Below are 23,214 nucleotides of genomic sequence, written 5' to 3' on the forward strand. Positions count from 1 at the left end.
GTTTTTTCTTTCATAGAATGGGGCTATTAATACTTCCCTCTTAGGGTTTGGGTAGGTTAAATTACAGATATGAAATACCTAGGGTGTACTCTAACATACAGTGAGTTCTCAACATTTTCTCTTAATTGAAGCATGCTCTATCTCTTTTCTAAGAGAATTTTGAAGTTTATTATATTCCTTCAGTCCTTTCTTGTGGAGCATGATATTTAGACCCCTTACACGGGTAGCTATACCCCTCTTGAAAGCCAGAGTCCTGACACACTGGTACTTAAAATGGGGCCATAGATATCAGGAGATTTATCAACAACACTGATATTCTGATGTGGTAGGATGGGAATGCAACCTAGGCTGGCCTTGTTCTTGGTACTTGTTTTTAAATAGAACACTTAATATGGACCATGAATCATTTGCTTTCTTCTTTTTTTCTTTGTACTTTTATCATATTATTTACCTATATTGAGTTTGTAGTAGTTAATGTTTTTCTATGTGTTCTTTTTTTTTTTTTTTCCATGTCACCTCTTAGCAAACAGATTCCTTCACATACTTTGCTGGTGTTTTTTTTGTTTTGTTTTGTTTTGTTTTGTTTTGTTTTGTTTTTGTTTTGTTTTGTTTTTTGTTTTTAACATTAGTCGAAGATATCTTTTAAATTCCATTTTGCTCATTTGGACCAATTGTTTTTGCTAGTGGAAGTCAGTTGCCATTTTGACATTGTTTGTCACTATTTCCTGCCAAACCCTGAATGCTGCTTATCCACCTTCACCCAAATCCCTGGTGAGAGCATTGAATAAGAAAGGGGCAGGGGCAGGAAACTGTCAAGTCCATGAAGCATCTTAAGTCCTTGTTCACTATTTGTGGTCAACAGTAGTTAGCTATCACAACCTCTGAAGGTTGTTGTACATGCTGTTTATCTGGTTAAGGGAATTGCCTTTATACTTTGTTTGATAAGAGGTTTTATCAGGAATGGATGAAAGAAGTTTATTATTTATTTTTGATTCAGCTCCTAACAGAATTAACATGATTTTTTCTGTTAATGTGATAATGTAGTAGATAATAGGAATTAATGTCCTAACACTATTTTAACCATGAATTCCTGGGATAAGTTCCCCCCACATACACACACTCACATACACTTAAAAAATATTTTACACATTATTAGAATCAGCTTGCTAATATTGGCTTCGGATCTCATATTTATGTTTGTGAGGAGGAGGATTGGCCTGTCACAGTCTTTGTTAAGTTTTGTTGTCAAGGTTATCAAATAATGCATTAAGAGGTATTTCCTAAAGAAGGTTTATATAATTTTAAAATGATTTGTTCATGAGATAATTGGTACGATCTACTTGTAAAGTCATATTGAATTTGCAGATAAATTTGTACAGATAATAAATAATATCTCAATGTACACTTGCTTTTCCTGAATATTTTATTCTAATAATCTTGAAACCTGCGGAAGTTTGAGAAAATAGTACATTAGGAGTCCATATTTTAGTTTTTAAATTAAAGCATAATTAACATACAATGTTATATTAGTTCCAGGTATACGATATATTGATTCAACAATTCTATACATTCGTCAATTGTATATATTGAATATATAATAAATGCTCACCAAAATAGATATAGTCACCATCTGTCACCATACAATGTTATTACAATAGTATTGACTATATTCCCTATGCTGTACTTTTCATCTCTGTGACTTATTTATTTTATAATTGGAAGTTTGTTATCCTCTTCATCTCCTCCCAACCTGCTGCTCCTCTGACAACCCCAATTCTCTGTATTTAAGAATCTGTTTAGTTTTTGTTTGTTCATTTTTTTGTTTTTTCAATTTCACATATAAGTGAAATCATATGGTATACATCTTTCTCTATCTGACTTGTTTTACTTAGCATGATACCTCTGGGTCCACTCATGTTGCACATGGCAAGATTTCATTCTTTTTTGTGGCTGAGTAATATTCCAATATATACACCATACCTTCTTTATCCATTTATCTACTGATAGACACTTGGGGTTATTCCATATATTTCCTATCGTAAATAACGCTGCAATAAATACAGGGGTGCATATGTCTTTTTAAATTAGTGTTTTCATTTTCTTTGGGTAAATATCCTGTGGTGAAATGACTGGATCATACAGTTTTTGTTGTTGTTGTTTTGTTTTTGTTTTGTTTGTTTTTGTATTTCATAAGCATTTTACTAATCAGAGGGTCATCAGCAGACCCAGCCCAGGGAAGCGATCACACACAGGGTTCGGGAAGTCAGCAGCTGACTCCTTGAGCCCACCTGAGCCCCCTCCAGAGATCTGGGTCTGCAGAGCATCACTGGAGTACTTGCGGCAGGCTGCTGTGCAGGTGGTCACAAACACAATAAATTTGCTGAAGTTCATCTTGGCATCCCTGTTCTCATCCAGGTCCTTGAGCTGTTGGTTCATGGTGTATTTTTAATTTTTTGAAGAAGCTCCTTGCTGTCTTCCACAGTGGCTGCACCAGTTTACATTCTCACCAACAGTGCATGTGTGTTCCCTTCTCTACATCCTCACCAACACTTATTTCTTGTCTTTTTCATACTAACCATTCTGACTTGTGTGAGGTGATATGTCACCATGGTTTTGATTTGTATCTCCCTGATGATTAGTGATGTTGAGCATCTTTTTATGTGTCGGCCATCTGTACACTTCTTTGAAAAAAGGTCTACTCAGGTTCTCTGTCCATTTTTTAATTGGATGATGATGATGATGATGATGATGAAGATTTGGTGTTGAGTTATATAAGGTCTTTATACATGTTGGATATTAACCTCTTATTAGAGATAACATCTGCAAATATTTACTCTCATTCAATACATTGCCTTTTGGTTTTGTTGATTATTTCCTTTGCTGTGCAATTTTTATTTTATTTTGCTATAGTCCCGATAGTTCATTTTTGCTTTTGTTTCCCTTGCCTGAGGAGACATCTCCATAAATAAATTGCTAAAAGTAAAGGCCAAGAGATTACTGCCTATGTTTTTTTAGGAGTTTTATGATTTCAGGTCTTACAATTAGGTTAGGTCTTTCATCCATTTTGAGTTTATTTTTGTGTATGGTGTAAGAAAGTGGTCTGATTTCATTCTTTTGTATGTAGCGGTCTGGTTTTCCCAGCACCATTTATTGAAAAAGCTGTCTTGGGACACCTGAGTGGCTCAGTCTGTTAAACATCCAACTTCAGCTCAGGTCATGATCTCACAGTTCGTGGGTTCAAGCCCCGCATCAGGCTCTGCATTGATAACATGGAGATCCTCTGTCTCACTCTTTCTCTGCCCCTCACCTGTGTGTGCATCTGCGTGCTCTCTCGCTCTCTCTCTCTCTCTCTCTCTCTCTCAAATAAATAAATATTCTAAAAAAAGAAAATTTCTTTAAAAAAAGAATAATTTCCCCATTGTATATTCTTGCCTCTTTGGTCCTAGATTAATTGATCATATAGATGTGGGTTTATTTCTTGGCTTTCTATCCTGTTCCATTGATCTATGTGTCTATTTTTGTGCCAGTACCATACTGTTTTGACTACTAAAGCTCAATAGTATATCATAAAATCTGGGATCATACCTCCAGCTTTGTTCTTTCTCAAGATTGCTTTCCCTATTCTGAGTCTTTGTGATTTCATACAAACTTGGGGATAATATGTTCTTGTTCTGTGAAAAATACTATTGTATTTTGATAGGAATTGCATTGAATCTGTAGATTGCTTTGGGTAGTACGGGCATTTAAATGGCATTAATTATTCCAATGCATGAGCATGGTACACCTTTCCATTGGTTGTGTTGTCTTCAATTTCTTTCATCAAAATTGTATAGTTTCCCCTCCCCACGGAGGGGAATATAGATCTTTCCCCTCCTTGGTGGAATTTATTTGTAGATATTTTATTCTTTTTGATGAAATTATAAATGGGATTGTTTTCTTACGTTCTTTTTCTGCTACTTCGTTATTAGTGTATAAAAATGCAACTGATTTTTGTATATTAATTTTGTATCCTGCTATTTACTAAATTCATTTATCAGTTGTAATTTTTTGGTGGAGCCTTTGGGGTTTTCTACATACAATAACATGTCATCTGCAAATAGTGAGTTTTACTTCATCATTAACAATTTGGATGTCTTTTCTTTCTTTTTTTCTGATTGCTATAGCCAAAACTTCCAGTGCTGTGTTGAATAAAAGTAGTGAAAGTGGACATCTTTGTCTTGTTCTTGGTTTTAAAGGAAAAGTTTTTAGTTATTCACTCTTGAGTATAATGTTAGCTATTAGTTTTTCATGTATGGCCTTTATTATGTTGAGGTATGTTCCCTTTAATTCCACTTTGTTGAAAACTCTTATCATGGATGGATGTGGTATTTTGCCAAAAGCTTTTTCAGATTGTCATTAACTTTTTATCCTTTCCTTTATTAATGTGATGTATCACATTGATTGATTTGTGAATATTGAACCACCCTTGCATCACTGGAATAAATTCTACTTGATTGTGATGAATGATTTTTTTAATATATTGTCAAATTCAGGTTCATATTTTTTGAGGATTTTTGCATTTATGTTCATCGGAGATACTGGCCTGTAGTGGTTTTGTGTGTGTGTGTGTGTGTGTGTGTGTGTGTGTGTGTGTGTGTGTGTTGGGGGTGGTTTTGTGTGTATGTGTGTATGGTGTCTGGTTTTGGTAGCAGGTTACGCTGGCCTCACAGAATGTATTTGGAAGTTTTCCTTCCTCTTCTATTTCCTTCCTCTTCTATTAGTTTGAGAATAGTTATTAACTCTTTAAATATTTGGTATAATTTACTTTTGAAGGTGTCTGGTCCCAGAATTTTGTTTGCTGGGAGTTTGGTTTACTGATTCAATTTCATTAATAGTAATTGGTCTCTTCAAATTTTTATTTCTTCCTGATTCAGTTTTGGAAGATTATAAGCTCTATGAAGTTATCTAGTTTTAGTGGTCCTTCTATTTGTTTTAATATTTTAAATGATATTTTTTCATAATTTCTTACATTTCTTTGGTGTTGGTTATTTCTCTTCCTTCTTTTCTGATTTTGTTTGAGTTACCGCTTTTTTTCCTGAAGAATCTGGCTAAAGTTTTATTAATTTTGTTTATCTTCTCAAAGAACCAGTTCTTGGTTTCATTAATCTTTTCCATTGTTTTTTCTTTGTGTGTGTGTATGTATGTCTATTTCACTTATTTCTTCTCTAATCTTTATTATCTTCTTTCTTGTATTACCTTTGGGTTTTGTTTGTTCTTTTCCTAGCTCCTTTAGACGTAAGTTTCGATGGTTTTATTTGATATTTTACTTGTTTCTTGAGGTAGGCCTGTATCACTATACACTTCCCTCTCAGAACAGTTTTTACTGTACCCCAAAGATTTGAGGTCATTGTGTTTCCATTTTCATTCATTTTCATGTATTTTTTTAAATTTCCATTTGTTTTTACCAGATCTTTTATCTTGTAATTTATTTCTAGTTTCATGCCACTGTGGGGGAAAAAAACCCAAAAAACAGATGCTTGATATGGTTTTAGTCTTCTCAAATTTATTGATAGTTGTTTTGTACCTAATATGTGATTGATCTATCATGGAAAATGTTCTACATGCATTTGAAAATAATGTATATTCTGCTGGAGTTTTTTTGATATAATGATCTGTATATATCTGTTACATTTATCTGGTTTAATGTGTCATTCAAAGCCACTTTTTCCTTTTTTATTTTCTGTCTAAATGTTCTATCCATTTATGTAAAGTGCTGTTAATGTCCTCTACTATTGTATTACCATCAACTTCTCCTTTTATATCTGTTAATACTTGCTTTGCAGTTAGGTGCCTCTGTGTTGGGTGTATAGATATTTAATATATTGTATCTTTTGTTGGGTTTATTCCTTTATCATTATGTAGTTTCTGTCTTTGTCTTTTGCTATAGTCTTTGTTTTAAAGTCTATTTTTTTATGATATAAATATTGCGACCCTGGCTTTTTATTTTCACTTCCATTTGCATTATGTATCACTTTATTTTCAGTCTCTGTGTCTGTAGGTCTGAAATGAGTCTCTTATGGGAAGTATATAGATAGGTCTTGTTTTTGTTTTTGTTTGTTAATCCATTCAGTCATGCTTTTCTTTTGATTGTAGCATTTAGTCCATTTACATTTAAAGTTATTATTGGTAAGGTATGTATTTATGGCCATTTTGTCAATGGCTTTATGGTTGTTTTCGTAGTTTTTCTCTGTTCCTTTCTTCTTCTCTTACCCTCTTCTCAAGTTATTTTATGGCTTTCTTTAATGTTATGTTTGAATTCTTTTTTCTTTATTTTTTGTGTATCTATGTTCTTGATTTGTGATTACCTGTAGGTTCATATATAATATCTTACATGTAGAGTAGTCTATATTAAGTTAATGGTCATTAAGTTCAAACATATTCCAAAAACACAAAATATTTACTCCCCCTTTGATGTCATATATATATATATATATATATATATATATATGCATATATATGTATATATTGTCATATTTTATCTTTTATTTTCTATATCCCTTGAGTAAGTTTTGTAGACATAATAGATTTTACTGCTTTTGTGTTTTAACCTTCACACTAGCTTTATTAGTGATTAATCCACTGCCTTTAGTATATGTTTACTTTTACCTGTAAAATATTTTCCTTTCATAATTTTCTTCTTATAATGGCCTTTTCTTTTCACTCAAATAATTTCCTTTAACATTATTTGTAAGGCTGATTTAGTGGTGATGAACAACTCTAACTTTTTTTTTTTTTTTTTTTTTTTTTTTTTTTTTGTCTGGAAAACTCTTTATCTCTCCTTCTCTTCTAAATGATAACTTTGCTGGGTATAGTATCCTTGGTTGAAGGTTTTTACCTTTTAGTACTTTAACTATATCATGGACTCCCTTCTGGTCTCCTATGTTTCTACTGAAAAATCAGCTAATCACCTTCATGGGGTTTCCCTTGTATATAACAGTTTTCTTTAGCTGCTTTTAAAATTCTCTTTTTATCATTACTTTTTGCTATTTTAATTATTATGTGTCTTGGTGTGGACCTCCTTGGGTTCATCTTGTTAGGGATTTTCTGTGCTTCCTGGACCTGGATGTCTGTTTTTTCCCCAGATGTTATTACTTTTGATGATGTCACTGAGTTCCCTTAACCAATGTTCATTTTTTACTCTTTTTTCTTTTTGCTCTTCAGCTTGGTTGCTTTCCATTTCCCTTTTCCAGATTGCTGATTTGTTCTTCTATATCCTCCAATATGCTATTTATTCCCTCTGATATATATATATATATATATATATATATATATATATATATATATATATATATATATTTTATTTCAGCTATTGTATACATCATCTCTGACTGGTTCTTTTTTATCCTTTATCTTTGTGAAAGTTCTCACTGAGTTCATTCGCTCTTTTCAAGTCTAGTATCTTTATTACAATTACTTTGAATTCTCTATCAGACATATTGTTTATCTTTGTTTCATTTAGCTTTTTTCTGTCATTTTTGTCTTAATATTTCATTTGAGACATATTCCTTTGTCTCCTACTTTTGTCTAACTCTTTGTTTCTATGCATTAAGAAGGTCAGCTACATCTCTTCAAAATAGTGGCCTTGTATACAAGAGGTCCTGTGGTACCCTGTATTGCAATGGTCCCCTGGTCAGAACCAGGTGCTCTAGGGTTGTCTCTTGTGTGACTTCATGTGTCCTACTGTTGTCACTGAGTTGCACTTGTTTTCTGCCCAGCCCAGCTATAATGCATTGGGTGCAGACACACTCAATGCCAGGGTCTGCTCCCTATGCAGCAAGTTAAGAAGCTTAGATGCAGAAACTGTGGGTGCTCTGGTGCATGAAATTACCCCTTCTCCCCAAGACAGGAATCAGTTTGGAGTGGGGCTGATCTCTGCTGTGGCAGATTGCAAGATGTGGTGGGGGGCTTAGTTTCCTATTGCCTTCATGCCTCTCCTGGAGTTAAGGCCACTGTAAAGTAACTGGAGTTAAACCCTGCTGATTGTAAAACCTCTCAAATTGAAGCCCCACTGTTTTTCAAAGTCAGACCTTCCAGAAACTTGTCCTTCCAGTGCAGGTCCCCAGTGTCTGGGGTGCCTGGTATAGAATTAACCCTCTTGTTTCATTGTGCTTTTGGCATCCCTCCTTTTTGTGGTTAGTCTTTCTGGGGGTTTTGTTCATAACTGTGTCTCTATCCCTCCTGCCCTTTTCGATGTGGACTCCCTTCTACAAATAACTGTGGAAGGTCTGTTCTGCCAGTCTTCAGCTCATTGTCAGAATTTGTTGTATACATATAGCTATTATCTCAGTGTGTCCAAGGGGCAAGGGGGACTGAACACCCTCCTACTCTACCATCTTCCATATATTCCCCTGAAAACCTATCTTTTATACCCTTCACCTTTAGCAATTATTAACGTTTTGTCATGTTTCCTTTCTTTTGTGTATGTGTATGTGTATGTATATATATGTGTGAATGTATAGGAAATAATGTTTTATATATATAAAATTATATTTAGATATAAAATATATATATTATATGCATTCAGATGCATATAATATCCTTTGTTTTGCTGAACCTTTTGAAAGCAGACACCTCACCCATAAATACTTCAGAATGCATGTTATAAGAATAAGATTATTGTTTTCTATAAAATCACAATACTAGTTTCATGCTTGACAAAATTTATATTAATCCAAAGTGTTATTTAATATACACTCTATATTCAAGTTTATCTGATTGTTCCAAAAAATGTTTTCATACCATATATTTCTTGGCTCCCAGATCCAAAGTTTACATGTTGCCTTTGGTTATTATGCCATTCAAATTCTTTTAATTTAGAACATTTCCATTTTTATATTGTTTCTATTTTGCTTTCATGATACTGGCATTTTTCTAAAGTCCAGGATAATTTCTTATATAGTTCAATATTCTGTATTTATCTGATTATATTCAATGTTAATGTTTTAGCATAAACAATACTGGGTTTTTTTGGTGTATCACGTCAGTAAGCATATGGTGTCAGATATATTTCTATGACTATTAGTGTGTCTGAAAAACTATTTCTGTGATAGAATACTAATAAGCATCACAAATCCATAAAATTCCTAAATACCTTAGCAGGCAAACTGAGCATTTTCACTTGTGAGAAATATTGTGGCTATGTACTATCTTTTCTAATGAAATTTTATTTAAATATTTCCAACTTTATACTTGTTTTAAAACATAATATTTAAAAGATTACATGAGCCTTCTTGGATTTTGAGAAGTATTTAAAAAGTATTTCATCTTTCTTATTAATATACATTTTAGGCTAAAAAAGGAAGAAACTAAAATGCAGAATTATGTAGTTTTCCCCAAACAGGCCTAAACTGTCTAAACTTTCATTAATTGTGGAATAGGCATGCACACACATTTTTGTATAACAGAGTTTTTTTTAAGGCCTTAGTTAATTACATGGTTATTTTATACATAGTTGATAATTGAGCAAAGGAAAACAGAGGACTGAATATATCAAATCTCTAGTACTCACTTGAGTTGTCCTAATTTCCAGACCCATATATTCATTTAATAAATATCTCCACTTGATTGTGTTACAAATATCATACATTTGAATGTCCTAAATTATTACTCCTTTCATATCTTCTCCAATCTAATCTTTTTTCTTGTATTTCCCATAGTGATGAATAAAATGATCATTATATTCAATTCCACCTTTAATCATTCCTCCCACTTAAAACCCACATGCAGTCAGCCACCATGTTCTCTTCACCTTGTTGCCTAATGTCCCTCAAATCATACTTCCAAACTTGTAATTTCCACCTTAATTTACAATCTCATCAAATATTTGCATAGTACTAATATTGGCCTACCTACCTCAACCATTCTCATAAAATGTTTGTCTCATAGTATAGTCAGGATGGTTTTTGACCAAAAAAAAAAAAAAAAAAAAAAAAGAAATCCAAGTATTTATCATTCTCATTTACATTCTGAAAACCTACCAGTATCTTCCTATTGACTTAAAGAAACAAGCTCTTTATGGAATGATGTGGCTTTTTTTCACATATCGAATGTATGTCTATGTTTTAGACACTATGAACAATATACAGAAATATTTTAGATCCTGCTTCTGTCATTCTTCCATACTCACATCATGCATGCATTCATTCCTATGCTAAGCCAAAGGAATTCAATGAAGAATAAAACCTGACATGTTGTTTGTTTTCATAGATCTTAGAACACAGATAATTTACAACTGACACAGATAAGAATAAAAGGCTTTGTTTTCTTGTAAACTAATTTGTGATCTTAAAAACTGAATTACCTTCTTAAGTTCTTATTTTCTTATCTATATAATGAAAATATCTATCTCATAGAGGTGATTTTATAGACTGAAAACAATAAACAGTTGAACAAGAGAAATATGAGACACATTCTATGAGATAGAGATAAAACTCAACTTTGTGACAAAACTGCCTTAGGGCAACGGGCAGAGAATGATCACAAAGGAGTTAAAGAAGATTGAAATACAGAGTTGATAAAATGGGAAAGAATATAATGGGGAACCTCATAAAATTCAAAGCCTAGGGATAAATAGGCAGCAAGATAAACATGAAAAATAATTTTAAGGTCTCCCAAGATGCAATCAGTTTGCTGATAAATAAAAGAAATTTTCAAATATTGATCAAGACATGGGCAAAAGGAAATATATTAATGTCATTCTTCCAGAGGAGATAATTAATTTCTGAAGCAAGGTCCTTAAGAGACAGTAGACATTGCAAAACACAAAGGCCCAAGACAAACCTTGATAAGTGAAGGCACTTAAGAATGGGGAGAGAAAGGGGCGCCTGGGTGGTTCAGTCGGTTGAGCGTCCGACTTCAGCTCAGGTCATGATCTCGCGGTCCCTGAGTTCAAGCCCCGCGTTGGGCTCTGTGCTGACAGCTCAGAGCCTGGAGCCTGTTTCAGATTCTATGTCTTCCTTTCTCTCTGACCCTCCCCCATTCATGCTCTGTCTCTCTCTGTCTCAAAAATTAAAAAAAAAAAAATAAATAAAAGAATGGGGAGAAGAAGCAAGCCTCAATAAGCGAGGAAGGAAGGGATATAAAACACTTGAGGGTATTGCAAAGTTACAGGATGAAGAAAGAAGAGAGATGCAGAGTGACTGAGGTCTGACTTTTGAGAATTGGAGGTTATCAGGGCTCTTTGGGAAATAATGTTTTAGTAGAGAGGAAGATACACAGGTGAGATTATAATTAACTGAAGAGAATATGGAGTGTAAGAAAATAGAAGCCAGAGCATACACTACTTTGAGAAGCGCTTCAATACAAAAACATTTTTTAATTTTTTAAATGTTTATTTTTGAGAGAGAGTGCATGAGCACTTGTGTGGGGGAGGGGCAGAGAGAGAGGGAGACTGAGGCCCCTGAGCAGGCTCTGTGCTGACAGCAGAGAGCCCAATGCAGGACTCAAACCCAGGAACTGTGAGATCATGATCTGAGCTGAAGGCAGATGCCACTGAGCCACCCAGTTGCTCCAGTATAAAAATATTTTTTTTTAATATACTTATGTACGGTAAATTCAGGGAGATTATGGACTCAATGTTTTTCAGGCTAATAGAAATACATATGTCAAGAGGAAGAAGGCAGTAAGAGAAGAATTTTGAAAATGGAACAGAAACAATAAATCATAAAGCAAAATTCTTAGGATATGGGAAAGGATAAAATTTACCACACAGAGGCCAAAATTAGCTTTAAATTATTTATTTATTTGCTTTGAGAGGGAGAGAGGGAGAGAGAGAGAGAAGAAGCAAGGGAGGGGCAGAGTGATAGAGCAGATAAGCAGATGGATTCTGAGCTTGAGTCTGAAATCTTAACGGAGGTGTATTGCATGTGAAATGTATCATGGGGTCATTATCCCATCAGATGTTCATGACCTTCCTCAGGCAGGCTCCACACTGTCAGTGCAGCGCCAGACGCCAGGGTTCAACTCATGAACAATCAGATCATGACCTTAGCTGAAATCAAGAGTAGGTCGCTCAACCAACTGGGCCACCCAGGCGCCCCAGCTTTAAAATGAAAAGCAAAAGTTCAGTGAGATTTGGAGACAACGTTCTATCACTGGCATGTGGGTGTTCATCTCAGGTGAGGTGGGGGAGCCGGGAACAGTTCTAGGTCAAAGTGATAATGGGAATCCAGAAACAGATGTCCTTGGAGGATTATAGGAAAAAACTAAGAATAAGTAGAATAATTGTTGGCCCAGCTAAAGTCCAAAATAGAAATTTGTCAGCCAGGAAACAGAAAAGGAGATACCATTTTATTCTACATGTGGAAATGACGAAAATTGGGAGTATGCATGGGGGTCAGGATTAGATAAGCCCTAAGGGTTGACTCCAGCGTATTAGACAATGGTAAATGGGGAATTTTGAGGGATTTTCTGAAGTTGAAGTTGTGAATGTCAATTAAGGCAGAGGATTAAAGGGACAGGGTATTTCAGAATTGTCAGAGGAACACAGCTAAAATGGCTGATTCTAACTGAAGGGGGCAGGGAAGTATACGAAATCGAAGAACTAACTCAGCAAGTGTCTAAATGAATGAGATACAATAGAACATAGAATGCTGGTCAGAGATGGAAATCTTCAGATATCTTAAAAAAAAACAATTCTAAGTAGCAAATTTATTCTATTTGAGTGTAAAATACTGAGGCAGGAATGAAAGCTGTGGAATCTGCTTTAAAGCATTGGGATCTAATAAACAAAATGGGTGTTTTTACGTCTTGATGGGTCGCTTCCTCAGTTTCACCTTGAATCCTATTTCTGTAGGTTCAGATCTACACTGATGTATTTAGACATTAGTACTTGGAGAAAACAGATAAGCAGATGGATTCTGAGCTTGAGTCTGAAATCTTAACAGGAGGTATATTGCATGTGAAATGTATCATGGGGTCATTGTCCCATCAGATGTTCATGACCTTCCTTTCTTTCAAAGATTATGCAGGGGTTAATAACTTTTTGTTAGCTGTTCATAGTGCTTATATAAATGATTTTAAAGATACAGTATTGCTTGCTCTTGAATCAATAATTCAGTTTGAATGAAAAAAGTGAATATAAAACTGTTCTGCAATATTATTAGAGAGGTTCTGCAAAATTAGAGTTAACAGGAGTCCTTTTCAGATTATTTAATCTCATTAACAAATAACCATCATTTGACTAATATAGAGTGCCTTAATAAATGGTTTGCATCTCTTATGTGGGAAACTTGAGTCTATGTATAAGATTTGCTGATTATGTGAGATAAATGAACCTAAAACAAATATATGCAAAACATTTGTGGAAGTTCTCTTTGCCTGCTGGATGAATAGACATTACACAAAGCTGTTTGATACTGCCATTTGCCATTTTTGTAAACAAATACAACAAAGGCCTTGCCTTTGAAATTGTTATGGTGCAAACAGTCCACTGCATTTTGGAGAAAATTTGAAATTCCCCAAATAGACTTTTTCTGCCTATTTTCTCTCTACTGAAAAATAATTTTAAACATTTGTCTTGAAAATATTTGCGCGTCCACAAGATTGAATATACTTAGACATAAAATAAATTATTTTATAATATTTTGAGACAAAAATACATTATTAGAGCAAGGAAAGGATGGCTGTAATTTGAATAAGCAAAAATTGAAAACATGATTTAGGAATGTGTCCTACCTCTTGTTCACTTATCACTAGTGATCAGAAAGAAATTTATTGGTTGATCTTAAAGTAATGATCCCAGGGGATCTGTTTGTCTGATCACATCCATGGATAGGCATTGACTCTATTGGTATAATGGAAATTCAGAATAGAATTTCTTACACTTGATGAATTTGTAATCTAGCCAGTGACTTGGGAATACCTCCAGTTTCCTGCATACTCTCCCTCTCACATTTAGAGATACTTAAATAAAAATAAAGACCTGCTTGAAAAAAAGAATAAAAATAAGAACTTTGATTTAACATACATAAAAGGAAACCAAAAGAAAGAGAAATTGTATACATTTATTGACATTCAATTTATTTCAGCTTTGGAAATCTGTTACATAACAAAAATCACATTTGTCTGGATTTTTACAATTTATAAAATATTTTGACACCCTCCATTTCTCTGAAGTTATGTGACTAGCCTGAGGTCACTCAGAGATGTGGAAAAAGCATAACATATGATGAAAATATTAAATCAATTTTTTATCGCAAATGGCTGCAAAACACATTCTATTCATTTGGAATTATATTCTCTCCATTCTGCCAGATGATTTAGCCAATTCTGCTATGCAGATTTTATTTTACCAATTATTTTGTAACAAGCTTTTAGACAGTGTCAGCATTATAATTCTTCCACTGTCAAACTAGAAAAATGACACGCCTTCTGAAATATCCATTTGTTGAATAAGTGGGACCTTTTGGAAAATTTGAAAATGTTGATTAGCTAAGTAAACATAAGCACATTTAAAATAGATATTCTTTTATCTTTGGACCCTTTTAAAGTTTATGTTTTTAAGAGTCAGATGATTGTATTAATATTTTAAACAATAAAACCCAACACCACCATTAAAAAATTAATGTGATGTTTGTAACACAGCACATAGAAGAATAAAGAATAAGCAGGTTAGATCTAAAAGAAAACTAATGAATAGTCCATGATAGTGCAAAATCACTGGTTAAAAGCTAATTTTAATATCAAAACTGAAAATTGTAGAATGAATGTGACAGTGTTTCAAATATGAAAAAAAAAAAGCAAAGCCAATTTTCCTTATACTTCCCACTGAGCTCTGAATCTAAAAAAGTACAAAAGAAATTAATGTAAAATATAAAGAGAGGGACATAGAAAAAATGGGAACAATCCACAATGATTCTACAATTAAATGGCAGGTACCTCTTTCGAATAGAGAAGTTTAATCAAACATTTGTAAATTGTCTCTAAAAATTAAGGAATTCTCCAAAAGAGAACATATTCTTTGTTAGAATTTGTTCTTCTTATTAAAATGTACTCTTTCTGGGGCTTGTTTAAAGGCTGATTTTTTTTTTTTTAAAGCACATGACATTATTATTCTGATAGTAATTCTCAAGTGTGCCATCCATGAGTGTTTGAGTCATCCCCACTGTTTTCTAGAAGCCTAGTTTTTGCTAAGGAAAAAGATGTGGCATCTCTTCTGTAATTTTACTAAATGTCTGAAAGGCATAATAAAGAGGGAATCTGTCTGCAAGGTGATCCTTTATTTGTAAAATAGCTATTAGATAGCTCTAAATTCAGTGAAATCTTGTGTCCAGTAATTCCAAATGGTACATCTACTTAACAGCACATCTACTTAAATTTGGTAAGTTGTGTTATGTCCTTAAGCACCTAGAATTTATTGGATAATAAGAGGATCAGTATAACACATAGATTCTGTCAAAAATATTTTTCAACTTGTATTTTTTACAAAAATTGGGTTAGATCAGGATCTGATCATTACCAAAGCTTAACTGTTTAGTCCCACATGATATACACTCATTGGTAAACTTAAAAGCTGTTGTTTGGACTGCTTCGATGAATGGGAATCTTGTTTCAAAGATGGGAGAAATTAAACAGATTTCATTCATGAGGGGATTTGAGGGTAGGAGGGTAGGAAGGTTTAGGTTAGTTCCACTGAATACTTTTATGTCTTAATGAGGCACATTTTATATAAAAAATTATAGTTTAGAGAATTTGAGTTCAAGTCAAAAATAAGAATTGAAGCAGAGTTGTTACAAAACTTTGTTATTTTGAACTTGACAATTGAATGATCATACGCAGAACTCAGAGTCCAGAAAAAACAAAAAACAAAAAACTTAAATGTTTGGAGTAAAGTGGAAGAGGAAGCCTTGAAAATTTGATTCATCTTGTGTAAATAAGAAGTTCAGTGCACATATCATTTGAACCCAATAAATCCATACATAGTATATGGTAACTTTGGAACTGAATTTATGAAGTTATGATTGTCTTGGGAAAGTAGAAGATGAAATGGTGTTCATGCCTCAAGAGAGTCAACCTCTCTTCTTGATCTAACCCAACCAATTCAATCTAAAATTAATTAGTATAGGGGGAAGGGGAGGGAAAAAAAATAGTTACAAACAGAGAGGGAGGGAGGCAAACCATGAGACTCTTAAATACACAGAACAAACTGAGGGTTGATGGAGGGTTGGGGGAGGAGGGAAAATGGGTGATGGGCATTGAGGAGGGCACTTCCTGGGATGAGCACTGGGTGTTGTATGTAAGCGATGAACCACGGGAATCTACCCCAAAAACCAAGAGCACACTTTACACACTGTACGTTAGCCAATTTGACAATAAATCATATTAAAAATAAATAAATATTCTTATAGACAAAAAAATTAATTGGCATATTGAGAATATGTCTATTCTTTTGAAATTTTATTCAAACATAGGGATTTTAAATATATTTTATCATTAGTCTTATACCACTGTTCTTAGTACAAGAGGGACACTGAATACATTTGTAGGAATGCTTGGCTTTCCCCCTCAACCTTTATTTGCTTTTTCTATGTCCACATTACTTTTAGTCTTGATCAAAGCCTCAGAGAATGCTCTGCAGTGTGAGGGAAAGTATATTTGCTGCTTTCATAAGAACTGGCCCCAACATCCTTGTTACCAACCCCTCAGTGGTTCCTTGCAAGTGTTGTGGCCACAGAACTTGTGCATAAGGGGAGAGAACATTCTCTTTTCTTTGAGGAGCAATTGCTGGGAATCCCACGTTTGGTTTCTGAGACACTCTTGCCACTGGGAGCAAATGAGACACAGTAACGGGGCACTTAAGATAAAGATATTTTGTGTGAAAGATATACAATTCTGAATAAAATGAAGTCTTTTTGTGCTTAAGCAGGAGGAATACACTGATTACATTTCTTGTTTTGATTTCTTTATATAGGTCTTATTTATTTTTATTTCAAAAACATATTTATCTTGTGGCAACCACTACATGTTAGATTTTTTTGTCTAAAAAAATATGCAGCATACAGATTTTCATTCAGTTCATCCAACATTTACTTTATAGTTCTGGTAAAACATTGTTCTGAGTTTTAAGAAGATAAAAAGATAGAAGGAACATAATTCCTGAGCTGAATCAATATATAAATATCCTAAAAGGCTTTAAATGGAGTATTTTACAAATATACAGACAATATCACAGCCAATATTCAGAAACCTGAACAATGCTATTAATATAACTTAAAGTACCTTACCATTAACTGTATAAATAAATTGAGACTAATTGGTTTTAACAGCAAAAGTAATTAAATAACATGTTAAATTTGATATCAAACAACATATTTCTGTTCAAACAAAATACCTAACTCTTTATAACTTATAATTAAAAGATTGTTTTCAATATTAAATAACTGATATTCAGAAAATGATTAGGGTATGATAAAATAATAAATTCATATGAGTTTTATTTTGCTAATAGTAAATTGTATTATTGACAAAGAAGAATTTAATTATCTCAGAAATATTTGTCTCTGCTTAACCAAAAAAAAAAGTAAATCCTAAAGAAAAAAGTAAACATTTATAGAGTACATTTAAAGCCTATTTAAGTTTCCAAACATGTATTCATAATAAAGCCCCCATGTGGTAATATACCTAAAATTAAAAGTTGAGGAAAGTAAATATAGCATAATTGAAAACATCAGGGTTTTGAAAGAAAGAAGAAAAAAAATTACCTAATAACAGCAACTTTACAGTTCTTGCATCTCGCTCCGCATCTTCTTGAAGCTTTTTCTCCAGTTCTTTTGATCTTTTGGCTGACTCCTTGCTCTCTGAACTAATTCCGCTTCCCATTTGGGTAGTTTATTTGCCCAAACTTTTTCAAACGGACAGCACAGCTCTGGCTTGGACAGAGGCTGCAGAAGGAGTGCTCTGCTGAGGCTCCTAACAGCCCATCCCCTCACTCTCTGAGATTCTGCTTTGACTAAGGAGATACTTTATGAACTATCACCTGATCTAAGGGTAAACCCATACATCGCTATGGTTGTACGGCTGGAACCAGAGGAGGAAATTCATTATGCTTTCAAATTAAATGACCACTTATGGCACATCTTCAAAAACTTGGTCATCTTCCTTAAAGAATAGTGTATAATAATGTAGAACATGGTCGAAATCTATACACTAAAGTTAGTGTGCAGTGTGAACAGTTCAAGTGGATGTTTCTCACTGACAGGCAATATTTATTACTGTGATTTAAAGTTATTATTACTAACCAACAAGCATGTATCTTCATATATTTGAGTCTTCAAATTCTAGATAATCATTCCAATATCACTCTCCAAATATTTATACTGAATCATCCAAATTTATACTCTTGTATGCTTAGATTATCACCCAAAATTGTTGGGAATTTTCTAGTATTAACTAGAAGACATCCTTTTTTTAATTTAAATTAAATTTTTTAAATGTAGTTCTTATATTTATACAGACTGTTGTATTGCCACATAGAATTCAACACACGTTGCTCTTAAATTATTGACTTTAACCTCATTGAATCCATCTCTATAAAAGGAGCTTTTACTGCTTGTGAGAAGACCAATCCATCAACATTACTTGAGGGCCCACTTGGTGTAGACACTGAACTGTGTTCAATTTAGGCAGCACATTAAGTCTTTGGGGCCATTAAGCAACAGCTGTTGTGCTGGAAAGACTTTTATTGATTTGGTACCAAGGAAATAAAAAACAATGTTCTTTGAAACAGTAGGTAATTTGGTTCTTCCTGAAAAGTAAGAACAGTAAATACATTTAAATATGTTCCATGCCTTTTAACTACCCCACTAGATGTCATGCACTTGAGATCTGCAAGGTTGGGGACAAAGATTAGATTATGTTGTACAACTTTTTATTTATATGAAGCATAAAGCACTTGTTAGGTAGTGTGTGTGTGTGTGTGTGTGTGTGTGTGTGTGTGTGTATAGAGAGAGAGAGAGAGAGACAGAGAGAGACTGGCTAATTGGTTTTAACAGCAATGTCTATATCTATCTATGTATCTATCTATGTATCTATCTATGTATCTATCTATGTATCTATCTATCTATCTATCTATCTATCTATCTATCTACATTATAAATAGAGTTGGCCCCCTGTGACAGCAGGCAAATCTTTCCATGAATACTTGGGGATTTGTGAATGTGCCCTAACCAGGAAATGGTAGAAGACAGTCAATCCATCAACATGACAGCGCTAGTCTTCTTTCGAGTTCTTGTGCAAAGTTTGAACAGGTGGGGTTTTGCATATTCATAACACAAGGAAATTTTAGGCTTCCAAATTACATACATACTCCTCATTTGTTTAGTTTTTCACATAAAATATCAGGCTGAAGGTACATAAGCATAGTCAAAACTCATGGCTTTCATCTCTCCAAAGCCGTGTTATGATAGTATAAAGATGCCGAAAGGTAGGTATGCAAGGGTTTGTGCAAATCACGTGGTATTGCTTTTACAATGCAAAGAGCCTACCCCAAAGGAACAAGATTTGCACCCCTTAGTTTATTTATACTCACCAATGAACACAGAATTCACTCTGACAGCAATACAAAATAACAAATATTAAAATAAATTTGTTTTTGCCTATTGTTTTTATATCAAAATCAAATACATTTAGTACCTTGAATACACAAGATTCTTGTATGTTTTATAACAATTATGAACTAAGATCATATAATTTGCATTCAAGTATATATACCCCACAACTTTTTGGTGGGGACACACCTGGGTTTGAAAAAGTGTACATTTTACTAAGACTATCTAGGTTATTAACTTAAACTGAGCAGCTCTTTCAGGACTGTATACAACTTTCTGCACTGTATGAAATGATAAACATCTACTTTTCTGTAACCCAGAATGTTTAGTCGTTAACGTTGAGATTATTATGTAAATTTTTCATCAGTGACTAAAACAAGCTTGATATAAAATTCAAGGCGTGTCTATATTTAGGGGAGGCAGGCTGGGAAGAGTCCGGGAGAAGAGAAACGTTCTCTGTCTTCTCCCCTGGGGACCTGGGAAACAGCTTCACTAATGAGCTGGGGTTGTTAATACAGCTATTAGCCCTGTTGTTGCACTTCAGATTATCGCTTTCTGGACCTAAGAAAATGTTGAAAATAAAATAGCGAATTCCACTAGAGTGGGGCCAAGAGCTTACGAGCTTTGATGTATTCCACAGTATTTGGCAGAGTGTTAGCCATAGGAAATGATCAAAAATTATTTCTTGCTAACGAATTGAGGCCTGGAGTCCTTTCTATTTCTTTCACTCTGCTAAGGTGACTGTATGATTAGGGCTCCTTTTCGAGGTTCAATGTGGGTCTATCTCAACACCTTAGAAATTTTAGAGTGCCTCAAAAAAATGAATGAAAAAGCTCACTTTTGGTCTGAAATAGTGTCAGTATATACAATTACAACTGTTAGCACATTTACCTTTTTTTTGTAAGCCTTAAAAATAACATTAGTATACTCCCTTTCAGTGGTTAAACTTCATCTCATAGTGAGAGAAAATTGATAAAAGTTGACAATGGGAAAAGGTAACTAAATGAGATGCTTTTTATTCAGGGAAAAAATGCAGCTAAAAATTTTGTTCTTGAAAACAAACCTAAAGCTATCCAAAACACTATAATGTTAGAGTTCTATGTATTAGTCAGCTGAAAGAGAGACATTGCTCTGTGTACATATACCCACACACCCCGGAAGCGAGAGACATTGTATTGAAATATCATGGTCTTTTAGAATAATCATTGAGAATGACTTCTAAGAACCTTGTTGCTTTTTGATTTTTTTGTATCACAGCATCAACCTGACTGGGAATATCTTCTTTTGGAACCAGGTTGTGAAAAAGAAAATTGACTTGAGGTAAAGTACAGAGAGAGTCCTCAGCTCTAAAAGCTCCCTGAAATATCACAAGCTTGTAGGGGGTGAATAATTTTTTTTGGTATTTTTGGTCATGATCTCTGTGTAATCTTCAGAAGAGGATATGAGTCTTTAAAAAGGCTGAGTAATCACTATTTTACATTTATAATTCAACATCTAGCTTGGGATGACATGCAATTATCCCCCACCTGCTTTTCATGATGAGATTTCAAACAATGTTTCTGTAGATGTCTCTTTTGCCAGTATTACCTGGGCTTCTAGCTGGAGTTCCTTTGAGAATGTGATATGTGGCTGACTTCAGTGGCTCAGCTCCTTCTGGAAGTTGTGAATACAATTGTAAATACAAATCTGTATTATTCCTTATTTTGTTTCCACATGTTATTGGAGGTGTTGACTTTAGGCTTTGAGTCCCTGGGTGGTTTGAGTCCTGGCTGCCTTAGCAATGACCTTTATCCTAGTATACTCCCATGAAATTTGAGGCAAACCATCTCTCTTTGCTAATGGTACTCAAATGTGCACTTCTGGGAGCTCTATGCATGGTATCTCCAACAGAGAGTTCACATCTTTGGGGACTTCCTGAGAGGAGTCTTGTGATCTTGAGGGAATAGGACAAAACTTACTGTTTCAAGTTAGTGCATTCATGCAGTACAATAAGTTTACAATACCAGCATTAAGCAGCTCTTATGTCTTCAGAGGTAATACAAGTAGGTATTTTTATTCATTGGAAATGACTTCTACCTTTAATTATTCTACATGTTCTTCTTTTTATATTAGAACATGATTATATATAACGATTATTGGAAATAAAAAAAGATATAAGCTTAACTGACAAAGATGAGATTCATAATTATTTCCTAAGGGGCCACTTCCTGTCCTAAATTCTGATCTTGTTTAAGATGTTTTTTACTGTCTCTTTAATGTAACATTTCTACTACTTCCTTCCTTCATCTTATTTCTCAGTCACTTCAGTTCTGATTATTACAACCACTTTTTACTTAGGTTTCCTGATTCTAGTCTCTGCCTTATTCCACTGTAACTTGTCTGATTGTGCCAGGTTACATTTCCTCAAACCCAAATTTCATTATCATACTCCTCTTGATACAAAATCCAAGAACTCCTTAATTGTTATTCTATCCTGCCACCATATACTCAGTAATCTACTTAGCACTAGCCAACTACCCAAATATATCTCCCATTACTTCTCATAACACGTTCTCTATTATAGCTGGGATTTTACATTTTTCCTAATTAGATGTCCCAACTTAGCTTTCACACATGCTTTATTTCCTCACTAGGAATATCTTGCTCTTCCACAGATGACTTTTCCATAGTACTTCTTCTTTTAGAAACTAATATATAGGGGCTCCTGGGAGGCTCAGTTGGTTAAGCATCTGACTTTAGCTCAGGTCATGATCTCACGGTTTTTGAGTTCAAGTCCTACATTGGGCTGTCAGCAGCAGATCCTCTGTCCCCTTCTCTCTCTGCTCCTACCCTGCTCATGTGCCTGTTTTCTTTCTTTCTCAATAAAATGAACATTAAAAAATAACCTACTATGTGTATGTATATTCTCCATTATACTTCACAACTACTATCACCCACGAGGTGATCCTTTACTCTCCAAATTCCTAAGAGGAAGCTGCTACTGGTCAGTTTGTTCTTCCTCAAACTAGGAAAGATACTCTCCGTGACCTTGCCCTCTGCATCTTTTCTGTTTGCAAGATCCTAACTAAGAGTACATTGAAAAAAATCTTCCTTATTGAAATAATTGGTGAATAGTGAGTAATTGACGGATATATGCATAGTGTTTGACAGCTCTTTGCTCCATATTGGAAATGCATGATTTTCCTTTTCACATGATGGCATGTATGAAATACTACCTCTGGAATTGCAGGAACTTACTTAACAATTGATATATTCAACAATTGTTATGTACCAGGCATGGGAGATTCAGCAATAAACAAGTTAGATAACACCTCACAGGGCTTAAATTCTACTGTGTGAGTATCTAGGGGGGCTCACACAGACAATGAACATGATAAATATTTAAAGTACATAGATTTACAGATGGTTACAAATGTTAAATAAAACAGAATGAACACAAGGGGTATAGGAGTCGTGGTGAGGATGAGAGATTAGAATTTTATATAACTTTTCCAGGGAAGATCTAACGAAAAGGTAATAATTTGATATCGTTTGCTAACATCTGACTTTTTTTTTCTTTTCAAATTTTACTTTAAATTCTAGTTAGTTAACATACAATGCAATATTGCTTTCAGGAGCAGAATTCAGTGAT

At 34.1% G+C, this 23,214-nt stretch overlaps 1 protein-coding gene and 1 long non-coding RNA gene across 2 annotated transcripts in view; one reads left to right on the forward strand and one right to left on the reverse strand.

Annotated features, from left to right (window-relative positions):
- GNAT3 (G protein subunit alpha transducin 3) overlaps positions 1-18,280 on the reverse strand; it is a 60,316-nt gene extending 42,036 nt beyond the window's left edge. Inside the window, exon 1 of the mRNA XM_019451298.2 lies at positions 17,739-18,280. Within this exon, the coding sequence (XP_019306843.2) occupies positions 17,739-17,856 (118 nt within the window). The 5' untranslated portion in view covers positions 17,857-18,280. The remainder of the gene's footprint in view (positions 1-17,738) is intronic.
- The window catches only part of LOC128775707 (uncharacterized), a 34,632-nt gene extending 12,877 nt beyond the window's left edge, over positions 1-21,755 (forward strand). The window contains exons 3-4 of the long non-coding RNA XR_008420683.1: positions 20,841-20,903; positions 21,696-21,755. This is a non-coding gene — a long non-coding RNA (uncharacterized LOC128775707). The remainder of the gene's footprint in view (positions 1-20,840; positions 20,904-21,695) is intronic.
- The last annotated feature ends 1,459 nt before the right edge of the window (positions 21,756-23,214 follow it).

The sequence above is a fragment of the Panthera pardus genome, unplaced genomic scaffold (assembly GCF_024362965.1).
Source record: "Panthera pardus isolate Hobbes unplaced genomic scaffold, ASM2436296v1 HiC_scaffold_8, whole genome shotgun sequence".
Lineage (NCBI taxonomy): Eukaryota > Metazoa > Chordata > Mammalia > Carnivora > Felidae > Panthera > Panthera pardus.